Here is a 15,306-nt window from a genome sequence, read left to right as displayed (position 1 = left end):
AAAAAAAAAAAAAAAAAAAAAAAAGAAAAGACTCCTGTATTATTCTCAAAATAGAAATCTTTTCAATCAATACACAGAAAGGCAAGACAGAAATTGGGCTTATTGAAAGAATTCTAAAGAATTCTTTACTTATATCTTTGTGTGTGCATGCCTGTGTGTGCGTGCGTGCATGTGCATGCACACTACTACTGGGGATTAAATCCTGTGCTGAAATGATATATACACACACTACCACTGAACTAAAATACTCAGTCTATAGATCTATTTTAATTAACAATTTTACCAGATTTTAAATCAGATATCTGCTTCCAATTGCCAAAAAAGATGTGTTTAGTTTAATGAACTGTGTTATGCAAATGAACACTACAACTTTGATCAGTTACTTTTAAAATTTCTAGTGTTGGATGGTGAAAGTCTGTGGTAATTCATGATACATGGACAGTGTTTCTAACTAATGAATCCTACATGCTTCTTTCTGCCAGTCCCTTACCTTCTTAAACTTATATCATCATGCTCCTGCAGAAGGGTGGTTGGGTGAAGCACACACTTTCCACTGTCAATTTCAACTCGTATATCAAGTTCAAAGTCAATATTTCTCTCACTAGCTGTGCCACTAAGACTTCGGTTGACTGGGGTTGTAGGCCAGCGCTCAGTAAGTAGCTGATGAACAGCAGCAAAGCCTGTTGCTTTCTTCCGAGAGGTGTGTCTGTAGAAAACAAGGAATTACTCATTATAGTAAACTGAAGTCTGCTTAGTGAACTACTTCCCAAATGTTATATGAATAAGTCTTTAAAGAAATTTTATTAATTTATAAGCCCATAGAAAGCTTTCAACTAGCTAATACTAACCAAGGTCAAAGAAGAACTACTAACAAACACCATTACGTCTCGTTTACTCGGGCCACACTGGCCCCAGAGGAAGGTGCTGCACTGCACTACCCATTCAGACACCCAATGAAGGGCGCACCTCATGCTCAATGTTCTTGACAAAAGAAAACGGAAAAATGATCAAGGTGTACACTTGGAGAAGATCACAAAATCAGCAAAAATCTTTTTTTTTTTTTTTGGAAATGGGAAGTGTAAGACCAAAATAGATATACATTCTGCCCAGTGGAAGCAGTTGTTTGACTCAGAGGGCCTACTATTAAAAAAGAATATACATGCTGGAGAGATGGCTCAGCAGTTAAAAGCACTGATTACTCTTTCAGAGGACCTACGTTCAATTCCCAGAACCTACATGGCTGCTCACAAGCACGAGAAACTCTAGTTTCAGGGATCTGACACCCATTTCTGGTCCCTGCAGAAGTGCACACACACAGACACTTAGAAAAGGAAGGATAATTTGCACTGACAGAATTGAGAAGATTACAAACAACAAATCTAAACACTGGTGCTGAAAGACAAAGAAACATTTTCTTAAAAGAAACATTAATTCTTGAGTTAAAGAATTCTATACTCAATCCAATAATCAAATGAGCACATAAAATTACTTCATATTTTTTTTAAACCTTTAAGAAAGCAGATTTGAATTATAATTCTTCTTTGAAGGTTATCTGAAGCTGTATTTTAGTAAGTGGAGGAATAGGCCAAAATATGCTAATATGAAAGGTTCCTTTCACCCCAGGGAAAGGGTGCGGGAACCCTCTGAGCTCAGGAAGAAGACTGAGATGGAACAGTGGAAACTCTTAATCTTATTGCCACAGCTGCAGGGGATCAGGCTTTAGAACCAGGTAAATTTGAAAGGTCCTTCTAGCTCCTCATGAGGGCACATTTCTCAGTAAGACTTCATATATATGTAGATCTATCTATCTATCTATCTATCTATCTATCTATCTATCTATCTATCTATCTATCTATCTATCTGACTTTATTTCATCAACACTCTATTCTCATTTCTTCTAAGAATGATTTAAAATCCCCATCCACTGATACACACTTCCCTTTACTATTCCTATTTTCTCAACTATATGATACCTTTCAGTATCTCCTTTTATTTTTATTAACCCTAGGAGGAATATTGCTCTTTCCTATATTATAGCTTATAACCATATTTCTATTTTTGTTTTATTGACAAATATTATCATGGAGAAATAATTAAAAGAATATGAATAAACCTATTTATATTTAGATGAAAACAGTACCATATAAAGTTAAATCACATTAGGAATTATGGATAGGTAGCATAGTATTATTTAAAAATTAACACTTTTTTGCTAATTTATTATTGTTATTATTATTTTATATTTAAGACAGAGCCACATGTAGCCCAGGCTGGAGAAGAGCCTGCCATGTAGTTCAGGAGGACCTTAAACTCCTGATCCTCCTGCCTCCATCCCTGAATTGCTCGAATTATAGGAGTGGGACACTGTGCTTGGCTTGTTAAATATGAGGCTGGATAAAATACCTTAGGCTCACTTGTAGATTCTGACTTACCACCTAAACAATCTTACAGTAAACAGGTACTCACGAGGGTTTCCTGTAAATATAAAATCTTTCCCTCTCACGGTCTTCATCCTTTTCATCCTTCTCAGAGTCTTCACTGGTAGAAGACAGACTGTCATCCCTTCGGCCATCTTCTGACTGGAAAGGAACACTCGGTGAAAAGCCGCCTGTGGTTTTGGGAGAGCTGAACACTGAACACGATCCTTCACTATTTGATGAATAATGTGATGGACCTTCAATTGTTACTGACAAAAGATCCAGTTCTGTCTCCTCTGGAAACTGATTACAAAAAGAAAATATAAATCAGGTTATTTTTCGAGTTCTCTCTCAATTAAAAAGAGAAAAACTAAAAATATGAAAGATGTAAGTCTAAACATTTTAGAACCTCTGAGCTGAATTTCCTCACTGTGAACAGAAAGGAAGGTCAGACTCGTGAACATATGAAATGGCATACCAAGGAAGAAAACAGGTCAAACCACGCAAGTTACCACTGACACTTGAAAAAAATCACAGTGAAATTTTACTTTACAGGAACATAAAGCATCACATTCAATTAGTTCACACAAAGCAGAAGCAGACCAAGTGTAAAGAAACAATCAAATATAAATCAGGACGTAAGAACAATTCATGATGAGCACAGTGACCGTCAGTAAAGACATCTTTTAGAGGAAGTTTTGTGGACAAATCTTTAAAACGGAACTTTCACGGATTGACAAAAGATGTGTTAACAGTTGAGTAATAAGACATGTATCAATTACTCAAGCTTAACCATGCTGTATTTTAAGTAAATAGCTGGAGGCCACAGTTTGTTTTCCTTCCTTCCTTCTTCCGTTTTTCAAGAAAGGGTTTCCTTGTGTAGCCCTGGCTGTCCTGGAACTAACTCTGTAGACCCTACTGGCCTCAAACTCAAGAGAAATCTTCTGCCTCTGTATCCCAAGTGTTGGGATTAAAGGCATGTGCCACCACTGATGGGCAAGCCAGTTTTCAAGTGTGTAATACTTGCTATGAACTGACCTCAGTTTCCTATCTAAACAGTCTGCTCCAATGTCATCTGATAAGATGCAATTGGCAAGATAATATAATTATTAAAAAGTAGTAGATGCTACTGTAAGACTCATGATAAAATCATACAATTAAAACATCAAACATTTAGAAATCAGGTATTTTTCCCTTAAAAAGATAAATGAGTAAATGAATAGATTTTTCAGAATATCTTTCAATTTTTAAAGTTGATAAATTTTTGTAAAAGATAATCTCTTTGCTTGATCTTTATTTTATATATATATTGATAATCTATTTTCCAATTTATAATTGCCATGTCTAATATCTAATTTCATGTTATCTAACTTAAGTTTTTTAAATAAATAGGAATATACTCTTATTTAAAAATAGAACTTGAATTTATCTTCAAATACTTTTACATTTAATTAATTGTGTATGTATGTGTGGAGGGGCAGAATGCATACATGCACCAAAATGTATTTGTGGAGGTCAGAAAACAATTTGAGCTAGCTGGTTTTCTCCTTTGTGGATGCTAGGGATTAATCTAAGTTGACAAGTTTGGTAGCAAACACCCTTATTGAAACATCTCTCTGGTCCACCAGAAATTGGTACCAATAATGCTCTGATTATAACTGCAGATGTAAAGTGCTGGTAGAACACTTATTTGGTATGTGTGAGGCCCTGGATTCATTCCTCAGTACTACAAAAAAAGCCACCCAAAACAAAAAGTCATTTAACTAGAAAATCCATTTAAATTCATATACATGACTTATTTTCAAGTTTTTTTTTTTATAAAAATGGTAAATCTTTGTCAACCTTAGTATATCATTTTAAAAAACTTGTTTTATGTATATGTGCCTGAGCACATTATATGCACCACATGTGTACAGGAGCCTACAGAGGTCAGAAGAAGATATTAGATCCTCTGGAACTGGAGTTATATATGTTAATGAGGCACCATGTGGGCTCTGGGAAGACCCAGGTCTCCTCCAAGAACAGCAAGTGCTTTTAACTGTTGAGCCATGCCTGTAGGCCCTGTATTACATTCTAATTGCTTTGAGATCAAATAGAGTTTGACTAAACACAGTACACGTATGGGATGTATATTGAGACTTAAGTCTGAAAGAATAAAGACAAGGAAACATATTTGGAGTGGTTGCCAGTTTTCTTTTCCTTTTCCTTTTTTTTTGTTTTTAAGTATTCATTTAATTTCTAGGTAATTTTAGAAAATTTCTAGGCAAGATTAGATGTCTGGTGCTGTGTGTAGAATATATACATATACACATACATATATTAATACTTTATATGTATTAGTTTATACATATACTTTATACATATACTTAGTTTGCATATACTTTATATGTATTGGTATATGTAGTTTAATGATACATTCAGGGTAAAATCTAGCTTAAAATGTTAATTACATTAATAAGTATTATGTAGCATGTTTTCATACTGTTCAGAACATAACAATTTTTTAAATGAATCTTTTTAGTTTTATTTTTTGGTGCTAGAGATCAAAGTTAGGGTTTTATGCATGATGGCAACTGGTATACTGGTGAGCAATAGCCTTAGCCCAGCTTTTATTTAGAGATAAGGTGTCACTAAGTTTCTCAGGTTGAGAACAAGCTTAGTGGCACATGACTACAATCTCAGCACTGAGGCAGAGGCAGGAGGATTAGGAATTCAAGGCAGTCTTCAGTGACATAAAGAATCTAAAGTCAGCCTAGGCTAGATGAAACCATGCCTCAAAAAACTGAAAACAAAAGTTAAGTTATTCAAGTTGGGTTCACACTTCCTTCCTTTTGTCTCAGTCTGTCAAGTAGCTGAAATTACAGGAATATGCCATCAGATTCATTTCTGAATATAACATTTAATAAACACTAATGAACTACAGTGACTTAAAAGAATTAGTAGTCAATGATCAATCAGTTTGTTGTTTGGAGTTATATTTGACTTGTATTTGAAGCACTTAACAAAGATTGTTGATTTTAAAATGGCTTACTTCATAGTTAAATGTAAGGAAAAGAGATTGATTTCAGGATCAAAAGGAAATTGATTTCAGGATCAACAAATTAATAGTAATTGATTTAGTAAACTGTAGTTTTAGAGTTTAAAATATGGCTTAGTTGATTTGATAAGCTGATTAAAATTCCTCACATTTGAAGGTCAAAGTAGAATTAAGCTACACGCAAATGTAAAACCCAAATGGGGCATTATAAAATATTATAAAATATACACTAAAATAGAATTCCAAGAAGCTTATATCTTACATAGAGGATTTCTGAGATTTCAGTTTAGCTTTGAAAAGAAGACATTTTGAAAGCAAAATTTCAGGGCAGTTTATTAGTTTTAAAGAAAAATTTTGTGTTGTTTTCATAAGTACCTGAAAGTACCCTTCCCCTGGAGAGCTGGACTGTGGTGAACTTGCCCATACTGTATTTTTCAACTTAATTAAAATAATAAGAAAAGAAAATAAAACATGAAAATAAAGACAATGTGAACAAACAATCCACAAATAAACATTTTAACATAAACTTTAATGTGCTGTAGTATGCAGCTCTGAAGCTAACCTTCCTTATGCCTTCTGTTAGTTATATTCCCAGGAACTACTAACACATAAATGAACATTTACTTCACATTAACAACTGCATAAAAGACAGTTTAACATGAGTCCCTACCAACAAAAACTTTAACACAAAACCCAAATCAAACCCAATCCCATCTAAGAGCATGCAGCTGGGGGACTTTTACTGTTCATATACTTGGCCATGTGCTTGCAGTGTAGCTCTTATGGGCAGCACTGCTTGCTGGCAGGGCAGATACTTCAACTGTTACAACCTGTTATTGCAGGTGACAATTTCTACTTTTAAAATTATAATATTGCAAGTCTGCAATTTTTATAAACTACTTAGCAACACAAATTTCTAACAAGTACTGTCTTTCTTACTGTATCCTGGATGTTAAAGGTTACTCTGGGTCCAGGAGATGCTGCATCCACACGGATTTCTGGGAGCTCATCAGTTTCTCCTATTCGAGAACTATAAGTAAAATAAAGTAGTTATGATATAAGCATAAATATGCAACACAAATATAAAATATAAAACCCCAATATGGTCACTTTAAAAAAAAACTTGGCTTAATATAAGTCTTATTAATGACATTAACACTCTAACTATTAACCTTATCAGATAACTGACATTTTAGCATTCCATGTATTAACCTTCACCATCTGTAGAAAGCCTTGCCTCAATTAACTTCAAATTTTCTAAAATTAAACCTATAAAAAGAATTTATGGTCTTTCATTTTGGGTGACAGGTTTCTCATGTATCCCAGGCCAGCCTCAAACCTCAAAAATGCAGCGGAGACAGAGAATGCTCTTGAGTTATGATCCCTTATCTATTCTAAGAGCTAGCATTACATGTATGTGCCACCCATTTGTGTGGTACAATGAATTAAACCTAGGGCTTCATACACGCCAGGCAAACACTCTACCAACTACCCTAGAACCCACCTCAGGAATTTATACATCATATTTTTATAGTGCTGATTTAATATTTAAACAGGATTTTAATGTATGCCATCATCTTTCCTAAACTGACTATTTAGAAAGCAACCACCAAATTTTCATTTCTTCATATAGTCTGTTAGCTTGTACACAAAGCATATCTAAATAAAATTGCCTTACTAAAATGTTCTTACCACATTGAGGAATAAAGGTTTGAGCTTTCCTTAAACCAATGATGTTTGTTAGTAAGTAGTGATTTCTATTTTACTTACAAGCGTGATTTATTTATTATCAAAGTATTGAATCTTGGTTGATTGGTTAAAATATGTATTACCTTGCTCGTTCCATTCTCTTAAGAGGTGGTCTTCCAGAAGCTGAAATGCTCTTAGATCGGCTGTAACTTGGTTTGTAACCTAAACCCCACTTATCCTTGAGGGAAGCAGCCTAATAAAATGGTAGAGGGAAAAAAAAAGTGACTCAAGGCAATTGTATACTGATGTGGGGGAACCCTGCCTCTGTGCCATAGCGCTCAAGTGACACATAGCACTCCCTAGACTACTTCTGACATGTCTCCAGACACTCAGAGACCCCAGGCACAACTAAGAGGAACAAGTGAGTGATGGGGAAATGCAAGAGAAAGAGAAACAGAAGGATGGGGGCACAATAAAGAGAGGCAGGACTGGAGACTTGAGGGTAGTGTGGACTAGCCTGATATGATGCCACCTGGAGCCACAGTGGGGTCTTAGTCTGTGCTGCCATTGAGGGTCTGTTACCACCAAAGGCCAGGTGGAAGTCCCTGGTTTGAGCTGGGACTTTTTCTCTGTTTGGAGGGAAGTTGCAAGGGTAGGGGGTAGCCTGAGCCTGGGGACATGTTAATGTTTGAGGGCTGTGAAGAACTTGACCCACCCTCACTTAGGCACCATGAGAGAGCTGGCCCTGGGAGCTTGAGAGCAGGAGGGCTGACCCTGCTCCTAGCTCAGCTGAAATACTTGGGAGAAGAGGCTCTGCACCTTGTGGGAGCTGCTGGTGAGCTAGCCCTGGAGATAGGAGCATGGGAGAGTTGCCCCTACTATTTGTTTCCTATACAGTGGTGTGGACAAGTGTGAGAGAGAGACCTTCCTACCCGCTTGCTCCTCACCACCTGCAGCAGGCAGGCAGCCTAGCCCCGTGGTCACAAGAGCAGGAGAGATGTCCTTGCCCCTCACTAGGTGCAACACTTGGGAGAGAAGGCCCTGCACCTTACCTGGGCAGCACAGCACAGCTGACACTGACAGCAGGGGTGCAGGCAAGCCAGCCCTGAGGGGAGGAGCAAGAGTGAGGGATATACCCTTCCCTCCACCCCATCCCTCGACACCTGTGGCAGGCAGGACAGCTGGCCCCGGCTCATGAGAGTCGGAAAACAGGCCACGTCCCTCACCAACTGCAACACTGTGGAGAGCAGGCCCTATACACTGCCTGGGTAGGGTAGAGCTGGCCCTGATTGAGGGGGTAGCTGGGCAGCCGACCCTGAGGGCATAAGAGAATGACAGTGCTGGAATGAGCAGCTCAGATACCTCTCAGGACTAGATCCACGGCTTTGGATTGGCCCACCCCAACATCTATGCCATCAATCAACTGCTGGAGTCCATGAAGGGGCTGCTCCTACAGACTCAAATCTACAGGATACCCAAGAGGAGTCCCAGTAAGGCTGCAGTATTGATAGAGGAACAGAAGCCAGAGGCTACATACCAGACCCACAGTCATTTGCAATGAACACTTGCAAGCAAAGCAGTATGGACAAAGGGTATACTATGGGACACACACTGTGGCACACTATAGCTTGCATCATGGGATTTTTTTCTCTGTTTGGAGGGAAGTTGCAAGGGTAGAGGGCAGGTTGGAGGGAAGTACGAGATGGATGGAATTGGGTGCATGATGTGTCATTCATGAAGAACCAATAAAAAGGTAAAAAAGTATTTTATACTAACATAACTAAGAGAAAAGGAAGGAACGAAGGTAAAAAAGAAAAGAAAAAAAGAAAGGAAATCATCAAGTATAGTTGTATGGAATATGGCCAAATTTTAGTATGTGCAAGTCTCTTATTTAAAATGAATTAGTACCAGGATTTAAACTAAATTTAAACAAATAAAAATAAATTTAAAGAGATAATTAGGTCATGGAAAAAATAAAATGGCTTAGTGCTCGTATACAAGCTACACATAGCTTCTTGCACAGTCTGAATGCCTAGATTACTTAAGATCCCTAGCATGATAATAAACATGAAGTTAAGTTATTAGAGTATGTTTGGGGATAATGAGGAAAAAATATGTACATATTCAGTACAGAAGCAACTTTAAACATTTTTATTTTGCAATTATTTTTATTTTTTTATTTTGAAAAATATTTCAATCTGTTGTTCTCTTAGCTCAGGATTGTGGAACCCACAAATACAAACTAACAGCTGCACTGTTTTACATGTGCCCTGTCCTTAACAGAAACTAGCTGGCCAGAACCCAGCCTGACCTGGGTGATACTGTCACAGCACAGCAGACAAGGAAAAGGGACACACTGACATCTAAGCAGCAATACCCACATTGTGCCAACAAAATGAGAAGGATGAAAAAGGACTAATGTCTATGTGGTTCACAGACCAAAGCAAAAATCCCATTAGCACTGCAGCCCTGAAGGAAGTTTACCTGGGATTTGTTTGTGCATTTGTATTGTAAAATTTAAAACAACCACTAAAAATGCATTAGACTATTTAATAATTGATTTCAAAGAAAGAGAAAATGGAATCCTACAATGTTCAGTTAAAACTACAAAAGACAAGAAAAAAGATGAAAACAAGAATAGAGAACAAAAGAGCAATACAAAACAATGCAAAATAGCTAGATGTTTAATCCAATGGTACCAATAATCAGTTTGAATGCCAATAATTTAACTACACAAGGCAAAAACTAAACAGAAATGCAAAGAGAAACAGATGGATTCACTAGTATGGTGGATGCCTTTCATCAGAAATGGATCCAGTGCACACAGAAATTCCACTTGGACATACTTAAACTCAGCTGCACATCTGTCACATGGACATAATCAACATCTCCTGAGGACTTTGTTCATTAACAGCATGTACAAAATCTTCTCAAGTCAACATGGAAAATGTACCCAAACAGACCACATTCTAGATCCTAAGATTTGCTATAACATATTTAAAGGGCTGAAACTGTATAATGAATGCCGTCAGACTGCAATGCAATTTAACAAGACTGTGTATGTATTTGTGTCAGAAAATTATCTGGAAAAAATGCTTCAAGATTAAATAACACACTTCTAAATAGCATGTGTCAAAGAAGTAATCAAGGGAACTTTAAATTATTTTCAACTAGATGAAAATAAAAATAACACAAAGATCTGTGATAGGCAATGGAAGCAAGGCTTAACTGGAAATTTATAAAATTAAATGGGTATATTAAAGAGGACAGATCTACAATTAGCTGCCTAAATTTAGATGATAAAAAAGTTAAACAGGAAAAGGAAGAAATAAATATTTCCACATAAGTCAATGGAAAAGAGAGTAAGAAAAGGAAGAAATAAATATTTCCACAGAAGTCAATGGAAAAGAGAGTAAATCAATAAACAGAAGTCAACAAAAGCAAATGTGTTTCTCTGAAAAGATTAACAAAACCAATGAGGTAGGCTTCAAGGGTGGAGCTTACTAACGGAAGGAAGCAAAGAACAGGACTAAGGTCCTACAAACATTAAGTGTCAAGAGATACTCTGAAATCTGAGAATGGATCTGGATGAAATAGACAGATTCTTTGAAAGACATAGTTGACAATATTATATAAGAAGAAAAAAGTTCTGAATAGACCCATGTTTACTAAAACTAATAAATAATTTATCAAGAACAGAAAGCAATAGGTCCAAATGAATGCCCTGATGAACTACACCAGGTGTTTCAGAAAGTCATTTTCTATCAGCACTTTCAGAAGGCAGTAGCAGCAAATACTTCGTAATACACTGAGTGAGACCATCATTATCACAATATTAAATCTAAATGGACATTGCTAGAAAGAAAAATTATAAATTGGTATCTTTTAAAAACAGATATAAAATCAGCAAACCAAATCCAAGTAATTACACAGACTACAACTAAGAAGAATTATTCTAGGTATTCCAGGGTGATTCAACACTCAAAATTCAATTAATGTAATTCACCATATAGTCAAGTTAAACAAGGAAAGTAACGTGATTGTATTAATAAATACAGAAAAGGTATTTGATTAAACCCGATATCCCCTCACATTAAAAACTAAGTAATCTAAGATTGAGAGGAACTTTCTTTTGTGTGTGTGTATGCCATAAGTCAATGTCAAGTGTCTTCTGAGTTCTTGAGACAGAGTCCCTCAGAGAACTGGACACTCACCAACTAGGTGACTGGCTAGCAAGTCTCCACCTGCCCAGTGCTTGGGTAAGTTCAGGAGCACAATGCCACATGGGCATTTTAATGGGTTCTGGGGACCTGAACTTAGGTACTCATGCTTGGGTAGCAAGTTCACTTTATCACCCAGCCCTGAAGGGAATGTTTTGAATTGGGTAAAAAAAAAATTACAAAAAAACTGTAGCGCTAACATACTAAATGGTCAAAAACTCCAAACTTACCCACTAAGAACAGAAACAAGGTAAGAAGTCCCCCTTGAATCCAGAATATCCCTCAAAGGCATATGCTGAGAGGCTCTGTTCCCAGCCCATAATAGAACACCTAGGAGGCTGTTGAAACTTAGGAGTGAATCACAGTTGCAAAGTTAGGTAACTGTGAGCATGCCATGGATACTGAGGTCCTCATGTGGCTCTGTTTGTGCTCCCCAAGCTGTATCTCTCTTCCTCTTTCACTGCTTCCTGGCTACCATGAAGTGAGCAGGTCTCTGTTACACCTCCTATCACGATGTACTCTACCATCATGAACACAAAGCAGCAGGGTAACTGACAGGTTGGAACCATGAACCAAAATAAACCTTTTCTTCTTTTATGTTGATTATCTCAGGTATTTTATCATAGTAAAGGAGTCAGCTAACATACTTCCTCTTACTATTCCTTTTCAACACTGCCCTAAAAGAAACACAAATCAGGAGGGAAGAAATGAAGACACCTCTGTTATGGATGTGACACAATGGTCTGTGTAGAAAATACAGAATTTCCTACTTAGAACTTATAGACAGGATGTAAAATTAATATATAAAAGCCAATTTGCTCTCTAAATACTTGCAATGAAAAAGAAAATGTGAAATTTGAAACGTGTAATTTATACTTGCTCAATCCAAAGTAGAATATTTCAATATAATTATAAAATGTATATAGGAGTTACTATATGAAGAAAACCAAAATTCTGATGACAGAAATCAAAGAGCTTAAAAATGGAGAAATATTTTATATCAGTATTGTCAAGTAGAATACTGTTCAAGGATAAGAAATGAGAAGAGAGCAGCACAGTGGATTTTAGGGCAATGAAACCAGCATGTATCTAACAAAGAATACACGTCATCATACATTTATTCTAGACCACAGAATACACAGCATCACAAGGGAACCCTCTTGTAAACTATCAACCTTGGTAACTGTGCACATGTAGGTACATCAGCTGTGGTGAGTGTAATACTCTCGCAGAGAATATTGACAGTAGCTGATACAGTATATGTGTGTAGGGAAATCTCCATACATTCCTCAGATTTTGCTAGGAACTTAAAATTGTACTAAAAATTGTATTTTAATAAAAACACAAAGCAGAAAAGAGAAATTGTGGCTTAAAGGTAAATATTGAAAAACTGGAGCCAAAGACATGGAAAAAGATTGCACATTTCTGAGACCACACACTAGAGGTTAAAAGCCAGTGAGTCCATGAATGGTGGGAAACCACATTAACTTGGGCCTAAGTACAGAGCTCCATATCCTGGATTTAAAATTTGACTCCATCAGCGTCAGTGATTAGATAAAACTGGAGAAATTCCTTGGCCTCTCTGTGTATCAGTTTGGCATTTTTAAAATGGGAAAAAAAGCTCTTTCAAAGGGTTGCTGCAGAGATTTAAAGGAGGTTAAAGGCAAAGTGTTTAAATAGTGCTCTCTATATAGGTCTGCTTTTCATAAATCAGGTGGTATTATCACCAACATGAACAAGAACATAAATACTGTTAGGTTTCAAAAAGTAAGCATTTAAAAACAGTCTTCTGAAATTCTTAAGTATGTACTTACTCGCATACTGGATCTCCGTAACTTTTTACGAACATCTCTTCGGATGTCATTCACAGCGACAGACTCCAACTGTTGATAACGCTGAATTTCCTGATTTATGGTTCCTTCACTTGCACCCAATTTTCTAAATGAAACAAAACAAACAAAAAACCCATCAAAAATAGGGGGTTACTGTAAAGAAGCAAGAAAATATAAGTGACTCCTCACTGCTTCTTTCAGCCCTCTTCACTTCTCAGGAAAGCCAAGGATCAAATCTAGATAGCCCAACTCCTGCACACTGAATGCTCATATTGGGTAAATTACAAAAGACACACTAACATTTAGGGACACGCCTTTATACTCTCTACCCACTGAAATATCTCAAGGTACAAACAATCTCATAAAACCCAAATATTCTCTCTATAGAAAATGTATGATGATTTTGGAAGACATATATTTTGCCTCAAGTCATTTTTTTCCCTGAGGATAAAACTCAAATTAATGGAAAATATGAATCATTACATGATAATTTACAGAGAAACTTTAAGGTCATACCCTTTACATTTCAAAACTCCTGTATTTTGGGAAATCCTGATTGAATAACAACAACAAAACCCCACAGGTATAAGCATCCGAAGACCAGAAATGATGAAGCATGGCCACTTTGAAAAAAATGAATGCTTTAAAATTTAGCAAAAAGAATATTTATCCTTGGACAGGATGTACTCAGTAAAATTACAATACCTCTGGCAAGAGACTTTAAAAAACGTCACTGATGCCTTATCCCTACTTTTTTTTCTAAGAAAACCTGTTAATATCAACTGTCAAGACACACACACACACACACACACACACACACACACAGGAAGTGGGGGACTGACTTTTGAATTCACATTTATATATGTGCAAATCTCAGCTCTTTACTCTGAGCCAGTTTTATCAAGAGTCTGTTTGGCAGTATCTAATTAAAAGTTTAAATAATATCCAAATTTATTTTGGTTTCTTCAATGCAAAATCTAGCTTACAGTCCTTTACCAAACCTACATAGACTACAGGAATATAATTTTTTGATTTGACTTTTTGATGAGAATCAATCTAGTCATCATTTCATGGTTAAAAAAAAAGCTGGATGAAAAAGTGTAGTCAAATTTTATTGGGAGAAATTGCAAACTCAGTCAAGCTGTTTGTTTGAAAAGGTTGTTTCATTGGTGAGTTTTCCTGGATAGGAGTAGCAACTGCTTTTATACTAAATAAATGTGATAAGAAATGGAAAAAAAAGGGTCCATTTGGAACATGCTATTTAACCTCACAAATATACTGTGAGGTCTACTGTGAGACAGCATGTGACACTAGAACAGCCATTCATAAATGCTGATTCTTAATTCCTCAAAAAAAGTTTCAATCTGTAAACAAGGTTAGCAAACTAACACACACATTCAACTACATGTATGAATACAGTCAAGCATGAACACACATATGGAGCTCCTCAGCCATTCACTGCACAGAAATGAGGAGTTGTAAAGACAGAAAATTAGGATTTCAGGCTTTACTTTATTACTTAGAATCTCAGAAAAATCACTGAACTTCTTGGAGCACTGATGACTTCACTGATAAACTAAACTTTTTCCTCCATGTTTAGCATCCTATTATTCTATTGCCAGAGAATGCTATAGTAAGTAAAAAACAATGACATACTTAAGATCATCTATTACTTTGGCCTGTTCATTTAGTTCCCTGATGTCCACTAAACGCTTCATAATCTTTCTTCCTCTCGGTTCTCCTGGTTGACTAGAAGATGTTCCTTGTCTTCGATAATCTACAGCTTCCTACAGAAAAAAAAAATCAAAGTATATATGTTAATAACACTTTCAGTTCATACAGACCATCTATACTACAAAAATTAAGGCCTCAGATCAAAGAGAGCATGCAAGAATCAAAGCCATCTACAGCAGGTAAGATGATTGTAATTTCCACTGATTCAGGCCCCTCATTTCATAAGGTATCTACTGAGTTGCTACCTACATTTCCCCATGAGTGTGCTCTGCATGCTTTCAAATGGGACTGGCTAGACTGAGGGGAGACCCGCATCTCTGAATCACACAGATACTCTGCAGGAACAGAATAACGCTGATTTGGCGGCGCCAGGCCTA

The 15,306-nt window shown here is 36.6% G+C and overlaps 1 protein-coding gene across 6 annotated transcripts in view; it reads right to left on the bottom strand.

Annotated features, from left to right (window-relative positions):
- Nucleotides 1–15,306, bottom strand: part of Kiaa1109 (KIAA1109 ortholog) — a 191,747-nt gene that overhangs the window by 26,598 nt on the left and 149,843 nt on the right. For 5 of the 6 annotated variants that reach the window (XM_031376638.1, XM_031376640.1, XM_031376643.1 and 2 more), the window contains 7 exons: nucleotides 14,852–14,982; nucleotides 13,178–13,301; nucleotides 7,287–7,396; nucleotides 6,394–6,484; nucleotides 5,830–5,892; nucleotides 2,467–2,720; nucleotides 491–706 (listed from right to left, as the gene is read on the bottom strand). In XM_031376638.1, coding sequence (XP_031232498.1) covers nucleotides 491–706; nucleotides 2,467–2,720; nucleotides 5,830–5,892; nucleotides 6,394–6,484; nucleotides 7,287–7,396; nucleotides 13,178–13,301; nucleotides 14,852–14,982 — 989 coding nt within the window. The remainder of the gene's footprint in view (nucleotides 1–490; nucleotides 707–2,466; nucleotides 2,721–5,829; nucleotides 5,893–6,393; nucleotides 6,485–7,286; nucleotides 7,397–13,177; nucleotides 13,302–14,851; nucleotides 14,983–15,306) is intronic. The other variant, XM_031376642.1, reaches the window with a different exon arrangement.

The sequence above is a fragment of the Mastomys coucha genome, unplaced genomic scaffold (genome assembly GCF_008632895.1).
Source record: "Mastomys coucha isolate ucsf_1 unplaced genomic scaffold, UCSF_Mcou_1 pScaffold17, whole genome shotgun sequence".
NCBI classification, from domain to species: domain Eukaryota; kingdom Metazoa; phylum Chordata; class Mammalia; order Rodentia; family Muridae; genus Mastomys; species Mastomys coucha.
The sequence above is the reverse complement of the archived record's forward strand: the minus strand, read 5'-3'. Positions and strand labels throughout refer to the sequence as shown.